The 15966-nt window shown below is 41.2% G+C and overlaps 1 protein-coding gene across 1 annotated transcript in view; it reads left to right on the forward strand.

Moving 5' to 3' along the window:
* LOC134073801 (caspase recruitment domain-containing protein 8-like) overlaps nucleotides 1-13388 on the forward strand; it is a 16499-nt gene extending 3111 nt beyond the window's left edge. The window contains exons 4-12 of the mRNA XM_062530372.1: nucleotides 2241-2341; nucleotides 3247-3367; nucleotides 4172-4272; nucleotides 4783-4903; nucleotides 8297-8397; nucleotides 8896-9016; nucleotides 9745-9907; nucleotides 10711-11648; nucleotides 11847-13388. Of these exons, the coding sequence (XP_062386356.1) occupies nucleotides 2241-2341; nucleotides 3247-3367; nucleotides 4172-4272; nucleotides 4783-4903; nucleotides 8297-8397; nucleotides 8896-9016; nucleotides 9745-9907; nucleotides 10711-11648; nucleotides 11847-12112 (2033 nt within the window). The 3' untranslated portion in view covers nucleotides 12113-13388. The remainder of the gene's footprint in view (nucleotides 1-2240; nucleotides 2342-3246; nucleotides 3368-4171; nucleotides 4273-4782; nucleotides 4904-8296; nucleotides 8398-8895; nucleotides 9017-9744; nucleotides 9908-10710; nucleotides 11649-11846) is intronic.
* The last annotated feature ends 2578 nt before the right edge of the window (nucleotides 13389-15966 follow it).

The raw sequence follows: 15966 nt of genomic DNA on the forward strand, positions 1-15966 counted from the left end.
TGCTCTTGTGCAGTGTTGAGCAAAGTCCAGTGCTACAGTAGCATGCTGCTGCTCTTGTGAAGTGTTGAGCAAAGTCCAGTGCTACAGTAGCATGCTGCTGCTCTTGTGCAGTGTTGAGCAGAGCCCAGTGCTACAGTAGCATGCTGCTGCTCTTGTGCAGTGTTGAGCAGAGCCCAGTGCTACAGTAGCATGCTGCTGCTCTTGTGCAGTGTTGAGCAGAGCCCAGTGCTACAGTAGCATGCTGCTGCTCTTGTGCAGTGTTGAGCAGAGCCCAGTGCTACAATAGCATGCTGCTGCTCTTGTGCAGTGTTGAGCAGAGCCCAGTGCTACAGTAGCATGCTGCTGCTCTTGTGCAGTGTTGAGCAGAGCCCAGTGCTACAGTAGCATGCTGCTGCTCTTGTGCAGTGTTGAGCAGAGCCCAGTGCTACAGTAGCATGCTGCTGCTCTTGTGCAGTGTTGAGCAGAGCCCAGTGCTACAGTAGCATGCTGCTGCTCTTGTGCAGTGTTGAGCAGAGCCCAGTGCTACAGTAGCATGCTGCTGCTCTTGTGCGTGCTGCAGTCAGAGTTCTATCAAGGCCCGATCACACTGCACACGGCACACGCTGCACTCACCGCTAGGCTGCTCTTGGTTGTTCTAAAGATTTTTGTTGTGTTACCACTGGGCTCAGTGCAAAAGAGTTATGATGAGCTAAGATTCACCAGCACATACTATACATATGTTTTACTGCTACCGTCTAGCAGCCAAGAGTGCAATAAACAGCAGGTATATATTTTTTACTCTAAGTTAAAACTTACCACAAGCGAAGAGGAAAGCTGAACAGGTTAGAAGTGAAGCAGTCAGAGTGGCGAGCTGGCTGACTGAAAGTTCTGGACCGTTCCAAATAAGTCCATAGATGACTGAGAGAGTTTGTTTTTTTTACTTAGATGTTTTTGTTTTTCTTACAGGTTACACACATAACACGTCCTACACATGATAAAAAAAGATCAATTGTCCACTGCACATTGTGTTTACTTTAAAATATATGGAACCACCTCCCATCAAATAGTCTCACCTAGAGCAGTGCCCCCACCTGCTTGCACCCCGCTTAAACGGCATGACAACATACGAGTCAACATTGATCTAATGCCATTCAACCATTAAATCCAACCATAATACAATGTTGAGTCAATGATATTTTTTCAACTTTTTAATTCTCTCAGTGGTTGATCCACTGTTAATTTTCAACCATAACCATAAATCAACCCTTCTGACCAAAGCTCAATGTTCTCATCTTTTGCTATCTGGGATATTACCCGTGTCCTGAAATCAAATTGGTGTTTAAATTGAATTAAAAAATAGGGTCCTGTCTTCTGTGACAACATTACCCCATACTGCTCACTGCTTGACTAAAAGAAAAGCATGGACATAATTTAGCCTTCATGTTTTTGTTTCACAGAAATTTCCTTTTTTGAGTACTTGTGTCTGTGCTTCTTCAAACATGTCTTTGTTTTGTGAGCGAAGGTGCAGATCATCTTCATATCTTTGATTAAAGCCCATGCTCCACACTAATCACAGGCTCATTTTGAACATCACTAGGCCATGAGTGCATTACTTATGCTGAAAATGACAATTTAAACTAAAACTCCACCCAGAGAGTGCAGGCTTAAGCCGAGTATCACTTTCTATCAAGAAAAAAACTATGAGGCTCCCTACAGCACCTGCTGCCCTACACTCACAGTGTGTTATGGTGGGAGTGCTGACTGAACTGTGTTATGGTGGGAGTGCTGATTGAACTGTGTTATGGTGGGAGTGCTGACTGAACTGTGTTATGGTGGGAGTGCTGATTGAAGTGTGTTATGGTGGGAGTGCTGATTGAAGTGTGTTATGGTGGGAGTGCTGATTGAACTGTGTTATGGTGGGAGTGCTGACTGAACTGTGTTATGGTGGGAGTGCTGACTGAACTGTGTTATGGTGGGAGTACTGATTGAACTGTGTTATGGTGGGAGTGCTGATTGAACTGTGTTATGGTGGGAGTGCTGACTGAACTGTGTTATGGTGGGAGTACTGATTGAACTGTGTTATGGAGTTTTGTTGAAGGGTTAGGGTTTCTTAGTTATTTTTGAGACTGTCATTCCTGACAGTACCTTTTACATAACCTCACCTTAACTCCCTCATTTATGTCAAGTCTTGTGCTGATAGTTGAACATTGATAATATTCTTCTGTAGTGATCATTCACTAAAATTGTTTTGCCTATTTTAGAACTCAAGAAGCGGCAGTGTAAAGCTCTATTTGACCATGTACCTCAGGATGTGGATGAGCTGGAGTTAAAAGTTGGAGACGTCGTTGAGATCACGGAAGAAGTGAGTTGATTTTAAATGTGAATGCAATGTTTTCCTTGTTGGATGACCTATGCTTTTGTGTTAGGATTATATTCACACCTACGAATATTCAAATGTAACTGGTTTCAGTGTCATGTTCTGCAAACATGTGTAAAAGTGTTGCTGAGATTTAATTACCTTTTCTTTTAGAAATGTAGGTAAATTATAAGATTACCGTATTTTCCGGAGTATAAGTCGCACCGGAGTATAAGTCGCACCAGTTAAAAATGCCTCATGAAGAGGAAAATGCCATATATAAGTCGTACCTGTCTATAAGTCGCATTTATTAAGAAATGTATTCACAAAATCCAAGACCAAGAACAGACAGAGGCTGTAACTAGACACAGAAGCCAACATTTTAATATTAATGATGAGAAGGTGTGAATGGCCACCCATCTGTAGCTGTAGACAGCTGTAGACAGTAATGTTTACTCCTCTTTCATTTTGGAATTATTCAAAAACAAGTTACATTTCATATATAAGTCGCACCTGACTATAAGTCGCAGGGCCAGCCAAGCTATGAAAAAAAGTGTGACTTATAGTCCGGAAAATACGGTATTTGTGACCCCATCTATTTTAAGAGGGAAATATTCACACACACACACACACACACACACACACACACGCACACATACACATACACACACACACTTTCTTATACATATAAACTATTTGTCCCTTTACTTATCCCAATCCTGCTTCTTTTTCCAACTGAAAGTCTTCTATTTCTACCTGCTCCCAGCACCTCTGATTGAGGATTGTTCCAGTGTACAGAGCAGGGAGATTGAACATTTCCTAGACAATGTGGTCCTAGAACTTTGAGAACATCAAAGATGGTGATCATGTGAAAGGTGTATTGTATTGTAAACTGTAAAATCTCTTTTTAGGTGGAAGAGGGGTGGTGGAGTGGTGTGTTGAATGGGAAGTTTGGTCTCTTCCCCTCTAACTTTGTGAAGGAAATGGAGGAAAGTGATGATGCAGATGCTGACAATGGTAACACAGAAGCAGGTAAAGATGCACCAAACTTATTTTAACTTATTGCTTAATATTCCAAGTTTCCATCACTTAATTAGTGTCTTCCAAACATCAATCATTATTTTCATTAATTGATGGTCACTCCTTGAATTCTAACACTTTTTATGAGCCTATATTACATTTGAACACATGGGTCACAAATGACCCACATTCATTTCCTATGTAAAATTAGCCTACAATCAGGATTTCTTTGCAGTACTCTTTGAGATCATTGTAATTTGTAATTTACAGTGCTGACTGAACTGTGTTATGATGGGAGTGCTGATTGAACTGTGTTATGGTGGGAGTGCTGATTGAACTGTGTTATGGTGGGAGTGCTGATTGAACTGTATTATGGTGGGAGTACTGAATGAACTGTGTTATGGTGGGAGTGCTGATTGAACTGTGTTATGGTGGGAGTGCTGATTGAAATGTGTTATGGTGGGAGTGCTGATTGAAGTGTGTTATGGTGGGAGTGCTGATTGAAGTGTGTTATGGTGGGAGTGCTGACTGAACTGTGTTATGGTGGGAGTGCTGATTGAACTGTGTTATGGTGGAAGTGCTGACTGAACTGTGTTGTGGTGGGAGTGCTGATTGAACTGTGTTATGGAGTTTTATTGAAGGGTTAGGGTTTCTTAGTTATTTTTGAGAAGATAATTTCATTTGTCATTCCTGATAGTACCTTTTACATAACCTCACCTTAACTCTCTCATTGATGTCAAGTCTTGTGCTGATAGTTGAACATGGATAATATTCTTCTGTAGTGATCATTCACTAAAATAGTTTTGCCTATTTTAGAACTCAAGAAGCGGCAGTGTAAAGCTCTATTTGACTTTGCACCTCAGTATGAGGATGAGCTGGAGTTAAAAGTTGGAGACGTCGTTGAGATCATTGAAGATGTGAGTTGATTTTAAATGTGAATGCAATGTTTTCCTTGTTGGATGACCTATGTTTTTGTGTTAGGATTATATTCACACTTACGAATATTCAAATGTAACTGGTTTCAGTGTCATGTTCTGTAAACATGTGTAAAAGTGTTGCTGATATTTAAATACCTTTTCTTTTAGCAATTTAGGAAAATTATAAGATTATTTGTGACCTCATCTATTTTAAGAGGGAAATATTCACACACACACACACACACACACACACACACACACACACACACTTTCTAATACTGTACATATAAACTATTTGTCCCTTTACTTATCCCAATCCTGCTTCTTTTTCCAACTGAAAGTATTCTATTTATACCTGCTCCCAGCACCTCTGATTGAGGATTGTTCCAGTGTACAGAGCAGGGAGATTGAACATTTCCTAGACAATGTGGTCCTAGAACTTTGAGAACATCAAAGATGGTGATCATGTGAAAGGTGTATTGTATTGTAAACTGTAAAATCTCTTTTTAGGTGGAAGAGGGGTGGTGGAGTGGTGTGTTGAATGGGAAGTTTGGTCTCTTCCCCTCTAACTGTGTGAAGGAAATGGAGGAAAGTGATGATGCAGATGCTGACAATGGTAACACAGAAGCAGGTAAAGATGCACCAAACTTGTTTTAACTTATTGCTTAATATACCAGGTTTCCATCACTTATATAGTTTCTTCCAAACATCAATCATCATTTTCATTAATTGATGGTCACTCCTTGAATTCTAACACTTTTTATGAGCCTATATTACATTTGAACACATGGGTCACAAATGACCCGCATTCATTTCCTATGTAAAATTAACCTATAATCAGGATTTCTTTGCAGTACTCTTTGAAATCAGTGTAACTTGTAATTTACAGTGCTGATTGAACTGTGTTATGGTGGGAGTGCTGATTGAACTGTGTTATGGTGGGAGTGCTGATTGTACTTACTGTACTTAGTCCCAAAAGTGTATGGGGGGTTGGGGGGTGTCACCCCCGAGAACATTTATTAAATACTGTTATGTAAATGCGTAAATTCTGCGCACTTTCAGTCAGAGATTAGGGCCAGCACTATGCCTAAAACACATGTATGTCTCCAAAACATTCCTCACCTGTTATCCAGACATGCATGAAAACAATCAAAACTCACAGCCATTGGTTATTTAGAATGATGACTGTAACCGTCAGATAGGCCTTTCTAATTTTATTTGATGTCAGGATATAGTTTGGTGTAACTTTACTTAGTGTGATTACACTGTGGGCCCTAGGTGACATGTTGTTTAGTTAGGTGCATGTCAAGACGTTTTAGTTTTTGGTTAAGAACGTGATTTAGGAGTTCCACGGTTTTTCCGGCCGTGTTGGTCGTGTCAATTGTATGAACTGTGCTGTTTGTTACAATAAACATTCAAGAACATTCACTGGAAGACAAGACTTTTTATAAAAACACGCGTCAGCCATAGGACTCCTATTAGATAAGTTTCGTTTATTGGAACCGGACCTACAATGACGTTCTCTTCAGCATTGTAGGCCTAGTAACGTATAGCTAACCGTTAAAATGAGGCAGATATGACATATTGCAACAATATTTCAATGTAACGTTGCAAAGATTGTGCAGTGTTGAGCAGAGCCCAGTGCTACAGTAGCATGCTGCTGCTCTTGTGCAGTGTTGAGCAGAGCCCAGTGCTACAGTAGCATGCTGCTAGTCTTGTGCAGTGTTGAGCAGAGCCCAGTGCTACAGTAGCATGCTGCTGCTCTTTTGCAGTGTTGAGCAGAGCCCAGTGCTACAGTAGCATGCTGCTGCTCTTGTGCAGTGTTGAGCAGAGCCCAGTGCTACAGTAGCATGCTGCTGCTCTTGTGCAGTGTTGAGCAGAGCCCAGTGCTACAGTAGCATGCTGCTGCTCTTTTGCAGTGTTGAGCAGAGCCCAGTGCTACAGTAGCATGCTGCTGCTCTTGTGCAGTGTTGAGCAGAGCCCAGTGCTACAGTAGCATGCTGCTGCTCTTGTGCAGTGTTGAGCAGAGCCCAGTGCTACAGTAGCATGCTGCTGCTCTTGTGCAGTGTTGAGCAGAGCCCAGTGCTACAGTAGCATGCTGCTGCTCTTCTCTTGTGTAGTGTTGAGCAGAGCCCAGTGCTACAGTAGCATGCTGCTGCTCTTGTGCAGTGTTGAGCAGAGCCCAGTGCTACAGTAGCATGCTGCTGCTCTTGTGCAGTGTTGAGCAGAGCCCAGTGCTACAGTAGCATGCTGCTGCTCTTGTGCGTGCTGCAGTCAGAGTTCTATCAAGGCCCGATCACACTGCACACGGCACACGCTGCACTCACCGCTAGGCTGCTCTTGGTTGTTCTAAAGATTTTTGTTGTGGTTATCGCTGGGCTTAGTGCAAAAGAGTTATGATGAGTTATGATTCACCAGCACATACTATACATATGTTTTACTGCTACCGTCTAGCAGCCAAGAGTGCAATAAACAGCAGGTGTATTTTTTACTCTAAGTTCAAACTTACCACAAGCGAAGAGGAAAGCTGAACAGGTTAGAAGTGAAGCAGTCAGAGTGGCGAGCTGGCTGACTGAAAGTTCTGGACCGTTCCAAATATGTCCATACTGTAGATGACTGAGAGAGTTTTTTTTTTTTTACTTAAATGTTTTTGTTTTTCTTACAGGTTACACACATAACACGTCTTACACATGATAAAAAAGATCAATTGTCCACTGCACATTGTGTTTACTTTAAAATATATGGAACCACCTCCCATCAAATGGTCTCACCTAGAGCAGTGCCCCCACCCGCTTGCACCCCGCTTAAACGGCATGACAACATACGAGTCAACATTGATCTAATGCCATTCAACCATTAAATCCAACCATAATACAAGGTTGATTCAATTATATTTTTTCAACTTTTTAATTCTCTCAGTGGTTGATCCACTGTTAATTTTCAACCATAACCGTAAATCAACCCTTCTGACCAAAGTTCAATGTTCTCATCTTTTGCTATTTAGGATATTACCCATGTCCTGAAATCAAATTGGTGTTTAAACAACAACATTACCCCATACTGCTCACTGCTTAACTAAAATAAAAACATGGACATCATTTAGCCTGCATGTTTTTGTTTCACAGAAATTTCCTTTTTTGAGTACTTGTGGCTGTGCTTCTTCAGACATGTCTTTGTTTTGTGAGCGAAGGTGCAGATCATCTTCATATCTTTGCTGTAAGCCCATGTTCCACACTAATCACAGGCTCATTTTGAACATCACTAGGCCATGAGTACATTACTTATGCTGAAAATGACAATTTAAACTAGAACTCCACCCAGAGAGTGCAGGCTTAAGCCGAGTATCACTTTCTATCAAGAAAAAAACTATGAGGCTCCCTACAGCACCTGCTGCCCTACACTCACAGTGTGTTATGGTGGGAGTGCTGATTGAACTGTGTTATGGTGGGAGTGCTGATTGAAGTGTGTTATGGTGGGAGTGCTGATTGAACTGTGTTATGGTGGGAGTGCTGATTGAACTGTGTTATGGTGGGAGTGCTGATTAAACTGTGTTATGGTGGGAGTGCTGACTGAACTGTGTTATGGTGGGAGTGCTGACTGAACTGTGTTATGGTGGGAGTACTGATTGAAGTGTGTTATGGTGGGAGTGCTGATTGAAGTGTGTTATGGTGGGAGTGCTGATCGAAATTGACGTTCATTTATTTTATCAGTCACAGAAATAAATCATGAACTAAACTATTGGGGGGTAGGGGAAAGGTGTGGCCAGACCTCTCATTTCCAACATCACTGAATAGCTGACTACCCTCAGACTGAGCCTCTCGAGTCTAAATTGCCAAAAGTAGCATCAGTGTAGACGTTATGGGGGTGGTGGAGCACTGAGCACATTTCAGCCATTTATCTTTTTTTTTATCTTATTGAGATGTGCCTTTTTATGCCTTTTATTTTCACAGTTGATGAAGTGTTTTATCTAGAGCTGTCGAGTGTCTGTAGTGATCATTCACTAAAATAGTTTTTCCTATTTTAGAACTCAAGAAGCGGCAGTGTAAAGCTCTATTTGACTTTGCACCTCAGTATGAGGATGAGCTGGAGTTAAAAGTTGGAGACGTCATTGAGATCATTGAAGATGTGAGTTGATTTTAAATGTGAATGCAATGTTTTCTTTGTTGGATGACCTATGTTTTTGTGTTAGGATTATATTCACACTTACGAATATTCAAATGTAACTGGTTTCAGTGTCATATTCTGTAAACATGTGTAAAAGTGTTGCTGATATTTAAATACCTTTTATCTTAGAAATGTAGGTAAATTATAAGATTATTTGTGACCCCATCTATTTTAAGAAGGAAATATTCACACACACACACACACACACACACACACACACACTTTCTTATACATATAAACTATTTGTCCCTTTACTTATCCCAATCCTGCTTCTTTTTCCAACTGAAAGTATTCTATTTATACCTGCTCCCAGCACCTCTGATTGAGGATTGTTCCAGTGTACAGAGCAGGGAGATTGAACATTTCCTAGACAATGTGGTCCTAGAACTTTGAGAACATCAAAGATGGTGATCATGTGAAAGGTGTATTGTAACTGTAAACTGTAAAATCTCTTTTTAGGTGGAAGAGGGGTGGTGGAGTGGTGTGTTGAATGGGAAGTTTGGTCTCTTCCCCTCTAACTGTGTGAAGGAAATGGAGGAAAGCGATGATGCAGATGCTGACAATGGTAACACAGAAGCAGGTAAAGATGCACCGAATTTATTTTAACTTATTGCTTAATATTCCAGGTTTCCATCGCTTATTTAGTTTCTTCCAAACATCAATCATCATTTTCATTAATTGATGGTCACTCCTTGAATTCTAACACTTTTTATGAGCCTATATTACATTCCTTCACTTCCGGCGCCGACGAGAGTGGCAGCCATCCTAAGTAGCTCGTCTTGAATTTCCCCTTGGGGATCAATAAAGTATCTATCTATCTCTGAACACATGGGTCACAAATGACCCGCATTCATTTCCTATGTAAAATTAACCTATAATCAGGATTTCTTTGCAGTACTCTTTGAAATCAGTGTAATTTGTAATTTACAGTGCTGACTGAACTGTGTTATGGTGGGAGTGCTGATTGAACTGTGTTATGGTGGGAGTGCTGACTGAACTGTGTTATGGTGGGAGTGCTGATTGAACTGTGTTATGGTGGGAGTGCTGATTGAAGTGTGTTATGGTGGGAGTACTGATTGAAATTTACATTCATGAACTAAACTATTGGGGGGTTGCATGGGGAAAGGTGTGGCCACACCTCTCATTTCCAACATCACTGAATAGCTGACTGAGCCTCTCGAGTCTAAATTGCCAAAAGTAGCATCAGTGTAGACGTTATGGGGGTGGTGGAGCACTGAGCACATTTCAGCCATTTATCTTTTTTTTATCTTATTGAGATGTGCCTTTTTATGCCTTTTATCTTCACAGTTGATGAAGTGTTTAATCCAGAGCTGCCGAGTGTTTCACATGGGTCTGAAGTCATCAGGGAAGATTCCTCAGAAAGCGCTGTTCTGGACCAAGAGAATTTGGATTCTGTAGACAATCCTGACCGGAGGACAGATGTGAGAGGACTGTCTGAAGATATGGCTGAGTAAGAAGATTTAGATTTACAGAATATATTCATTTAAATAGGTTTTATGATCATTATGAATCCGTGCTTGATCACAGGCACTGCATTACTCCAATGTAGCCATAGTTTACTGGTGGTTTTGCTAATGCAATTTCTTTGCAGTCACCATAACTTTAAAGTGTCATTCATTTAGAGGGATTTAAGTATTTGCCTGTCATCGTGTCAGTTTGGTGGCTGTTTACTAACAGATGATTATCTGAGGACAAAAGCCATGTAAAAATGACCTAACTAAAGTTCCCTGCGTAAAGACTTTTATGTGGTGGGTCAATAACTGGTGGTGTTGCAGTGCTATGGCATTACAGATATGATCAGCTGGTTAATATGGTTAGACTGGATGGTGACTGGGCCATAGGAATTGAGTTTAATTGTGGTGATAAATATGTCATTATTTTAAACACCCAATGAGTGATTGGTGACGATCTGACGATGAATATCTAAATACCTAAATGCATCTGCTTCTCTTTATTGTGGGTGGTATGAATGCAGATATTTTCAGTGGCAGCTCTTTATTTGGCAAACATTTAATGCAGTTGTTGTATGGTTGGGAACACCATCATCAGCCACCTGATGAATCACCCAACAGCATAATTTCTACACAATGAGTAAATCCTGCAATGAGTGCGGTCAGGTTCACCTTAAAACCACTGGCGTTTTAGTTTGTATGGTTGTATTGTGCTATGGAGTGTTTTCCTGTGTCCTGACTCCTGAATAAGTATTGATGATGATGATGATGATGATGATGATGATGATCTACTCTCTTAAAGGTTGGACATTTCGGCTGGTGAAACTCAGTGTATGTATGACAGACGACCAAACTGCTGCAAATCCTGTGAAGATGTTGAAGACACTTCCCACTGGATCCTGATGGGACCCTCTGTTTCCATGGAGACAGGAGTCCCAGTGTATACACACAGCTCTCCACCAGGAAGTTTTGAGTGCACAGTGTCTGGTTTGCGCTGGGTGTGTGTGGTTGAAGTCTCTCTACAGTATCACTTTAGTGACCCCCATGTATACGGAGCAGAGCTTGCCATGTTGCAGTATGAACCAATTGGTCCCTTGATGGACATCAAAGTGCTCTCAGGTGAACTGTTGGAGGCTCATCTGCCCCATTTTGCCTGTCTGGAAGGTTCAGATTCCTCTCTTAGAGAGGCTGTGAGAGTTCTGCATGGGGTCAACAGCAGTGTGACTCTAGAGAAATGTGAGCTGACCCGCTTCCATGCAAAGCTCCTCAAGCCTTCCTTCTCACTGACACAAATCCTGGTGAAAATCGCAACCTTATTGAAAGCCCACCTAGAAGTGCGAATTTACCGGACCAGGGTGACACCCTCACTCTTCACATACGTTGTGCCAAGGGATGCTTTCATGATTCAGGCTGTTAAAGATGATTCAAGCCGGTTCCAAGATGCAGAAGAGATCATAACACATCGACCGAACATCCCCATTCGGAGGAACACTGAGTTTAGCCTAAAAGCATCCCTCTGTGATGCTGAGATCGACCCATCGGAGATCACCCTTAAATACATTGCCCCTCCAGAGTTTTTCAAGGTGGTCATTGAAAACGTAGGGAACCATTTTTATTTGGAACTGACAAGTAAGGGGAAAACCATATGGAAAGCGAAATTTAATAGCTCTGAATATGGCGAGACTGGACATGGTCATGGAATTCCCTTAGAAGCATCTAGACGTGATACTTCAAACAAAGGTACAGTACCTATCAATTGAATCTTCTTTTAAAAGCTGATCATATACAGAATAAAACATTTGAAAGACAATTCTTGTTTTGTTTTTAATTCAATGTGTTGAAGGTTTCAGGTAGAGCATAGCAACAGTTGAGGCACTGGTGTCAACAATCAAAATGTTAAAAATCCTAAGCCTTCTTGCTTTGATGATCTCTTCCTAGATCGACTATCCCGTATTAAGCCTGATCTCATCGAGAGGACATCAGAAGGTGTACTGAAAGGTCTGCTGTCAAGACTTGAATCCCATCAGCCACCTGTGTTGCACAGTACGGAAGTACAAAACATCCTGCAGAAGACCAGTGTGCTGCAGGACCAGGTGACCTCCCTCATCAACATGGTGCTGAATAAGGGAGATAAAGCCTGTGGTGTCATGCTCTGCCTTCTCAAAGAATTAGATGGCTACCTTTCTGAAGACCTTGGCCTGTAGGAAGAAATCAATACTGCATGGTTGGTAAGGACCATGAAATTAGAAAAGAGTTGAATGTACTCCATTCTATTATATTGCTCTCTAATTCACTCTGAATTCATTCTGTAAAACCACTGTTTCTGAAATACATGTGGTATCATGCTCTGCCTGCTCAAATAATTAGATAACTACATGTCTTGGCCTGTAGGATGAAACCTTCCTATACTGTCGGTGGGACATTTGTGTGGTGCATTGGTGAGGACTCTTAAATGAGAAAAGACTTGAATGGTCATGTCATCATCATTATACTCCATGATGTCAGCCATGTCACTGATGCACATCATCCATCTCCATTCTATTATTGTTCTCTAATTCACTGAATTAATTTAGGAAAACCACAACCTGTTCCTGGAATGCTGCTGATTAGTAGCCTACTCAGTATTATAAACAATGTGATAGAGCTGAAAGATCCGCGGTCAAGACTTGAATCCCATCAGGTGTTGATCAGTATTGAAAAAAAAGTCGTCCTGCAGAGGACCAGTGTGCTGCAGGACCAGGTGACCTCCCTCATCAACATGGTGCTGAAAAAGGGAGACTATAGGTGCCTCTCAACATGCCTCCTCGATCCTCGATCCTCGAGGGGCGTTCCCACTGATCTATAACTACCACTGGATAGACTATCCCATTGTTTCCCCCCATCATGCTTTATGTAGATCAGTGAGGATCGAGGCATCGAGGAGCGAGGGAGGACGTATAAACGCTGCATGAGAGGCACCCACAGCGTGTGACATCATGCTCTCCCTGCTCAAAGAATCAGATAGCTGAAGACCTCGGCCTGCAGGAAGAAGTCAATATTGTCAGTGGGGCATTTGTGTAGTGCACTGGTTGGTGTGGATTATAAAATTAGAGTTGAATGTCATCTTCATTATACTCCATTCTATTATATTGTGCTCTAGTTTACTCTGAATTCATTCTGTAATACCAACTGTTTCTGAAATGTTACTTAACAGGTGCGCCCTGGCATTTTTATATTTTTAAATATTGTAAACAATGTGATAGAGCTTTTCTGAAAGTGTTTGTGATATCTGAGGTGAGAACCACATGTTTCCTTTGACTGCCCTTCAGTTTGTTGTATATGTGCCCCCTACAGGTGAGAGAGGAGTAGAAATAGAAATGCGAAGTTTGAGAAATACTGATTTGTGGTTTAAACTCTGATTGATCATCAATGCCTGAAAAACAAATGTAAAATAATTGTATTTTCTATATTGTATTCTATGTTAAAACATCTTGAGTAAATATTGGCAAATATAAAACTGTGGAGTTGTGACTTTCTTGCTACTGTACATCACAGAATTACCAGCCCTGTGCTACTGATTCAGTGATCGCTATGACTTCAAAGGGAAATGTATGTACTGTATTTAGCGTGTGAAGTTGACAAAAAGGTGTTATGTACTTAATTGTGTATATATCAGTCAGGTGTCAGCCATCAGGTTAACAAAAGGCCTCAATAAAACCTCTGTCAAGTTGTCAGTGTTACTGGCCAGGCGCATATAGACCGAACACATGAAAAGGAGACAAACACATATGACATTATAACAAATAAATATATTGATAACACAAAAGTAAGTCAAGGGGATTTGGGATCTGGTTGAGAATGTAGGCTAATGAGTGATTCAAGTAAGAGTCATGTCTTAAACCATTAAGTCTTCAACAATGAAGTCATTAAAACCAATCAGTTTGTTCTTCATACAGTTGCTATCTACCCACACAACACATCTCCCCTTAAACATATGAGATGCCATATTCAGTCTCAACACTAGATGGCAGTGGCGAGTAGCTGCACTGGTTGGTGTGTGCAGAGTAGAAGGAGTCGGAGTTCAGCCCAACTGATAATGGGAGACTGAATGAGAGTCTAATAGTGTAATGATGAGGATCACCTGCAGAAGCAGAATGAGTTCAGAGTCCAGTTGAGTCCAGTGACGCAGAAGAAAGAGAGACGGGGTAGAACAGGACAGACAGAAGACTCCAAGAGGCCACAAGGCACCACAGTATACTGTACTGTAGGTTGCTATAGTTTTGTTAACAGTGTATAGGAGGGAGAGGCTCTGACTGTTCACGTGCCCTCCGCCCCCAATAGACCTCTGAAGTTCACCTACAAAAAAGCTACCATCTCCGCCCAAATAAGGAGATCCGGTATCTTGAGATTTTTTTTCTATGGGAAAATAACATGGGGATCTTGAATCATCGCACCATCGCATTCTTGCAGGGATGAAGAAACTGGAAATGCAGACGTTTTGCACTTCACAGTATCCACTCGAAGGCAGAGGACAAAACTGTGATCTTCAGTAGGTGAAGACGGCACACTTTGGTCTTTGCTACTCCAGAGCCAACTTACAATGCAACTTGCCATAGAGATTCAGAGATCTGTTCAGAATGACTTGAAATGGTATTCAGCTCGACCAGCAGTGTAATGCTCACCAGTGTTTAAAGGTGAACTATGCACGTTTTCTTTAGCTTGATTTGCCTGAACTATTTTGGGTCGAATGACTGCTGTCTCGCTTTCCCCTCGCGCCTCTGAGCGGGAAAACCACGCATGTAAGTTTGTGCCACCGGGACAGAAACTCTCCAGCCTCGCCATCATGCTCGTGAAAAGGCAGACCGACCGATTGAGGAGTTTTGTCAAATATACACGCTAAAGCTGTAGGGGAAAGCTTTGCAGAGAAATCTGCAAGCGTAAAACGAGTGAAAACGAAAAGGGTGACGAAATCGCCAAACCTGCATAGTTTCCCTTTAATGAATATTAAACTGGCAGTTGAGTACTTTTAAATCTATTCAAAAACACACACACAGAGCCCAATGTACAAATCTGTCTGATGAGAAGTCTGTATATCCTCTTTTATTGTGAAGTTCTTAAAAACAAGCAGTAAAAAGTAAAAAACCAAGCGTACAATATATATATATATTTATATAACAGCATGACTTCTTGGAACTCGAGGGGGAAAAAGGGGCAAAAACATAAAAAGGTCAAATGAGACATCCGCTTGTAAAGAAAGGAGGGAATCGACACTGCAGGACAGAAGGGCTTCTTTTACGTACCATCACACACACACACACACACACAACTTAGACCATCCTGTGCATGCAACATTATGCACACACACACACAACTTAGACCATCCTGTGCATGCAACATTATGCACACACACACAATCACACAACAGGACATTTTTAGCAAGCAAAATTACAGACAGACACACACACACACACACTTGTGTACAGTGTACAACATTGTTTTGCTCTTCAACGTTGTGTACATGCAAGCACACACTCAGTTTAATCAGTCAGTCACATCGTACAGTTACAGTCCCTCACACACACCAATGTTTCAGACTAATATGTACACTGTAGGACACCAAGTCAATGCTCACTTCCATTCACACACGATTCAGTGTACACAATCTCCTTCACCCCGCTACTGTGTACACAGACAGACAGACACACACACACACACACACACACACACACACACAAAGTGTATTGCAATAGACAAGCCCACACTCTTATTTGTGAAAAAGAAAAAAAGACACAGGGAGAAAATGAGAAGTACTTCAACACTAGGAATGTTCCAACTCAAAACTAGAGATTTCATTTCATTTAAAAACAAAATAAAACAACTAAAAGCATATGAAAATCAAAATTCACTTATTATAAAAACAAAAAAGACAGAAACATTTTGTACAAAGGAGCAGAATTTGTTCTATGCAGTAGTAGAATCAGACTGATGAGTGCTCAAAATGGACTACTGGAGGGGGTGAAACGGTTGTTAATTCAAACATGAAGATAATGGAGAGAAAGGAAGTCATTTTACAACAGTC

Source organism: Sardina pilchardus, unplaced genomic scaffold (genome assembly GCF_963854185.1).
Source record: "Sardina pilchardus unplaced genomic scaffold, fSarPil1.1 HAP1_SCAFFOLD_142, whole genome shotgun sequence".
Taxonomy (NCBI): domain Eukaryota; kingdom Metazoa; phylum Chordata; class Actinopteri; order Clupeiformes; family Clupeidae; genus Sardina; species Sardina pilchardus.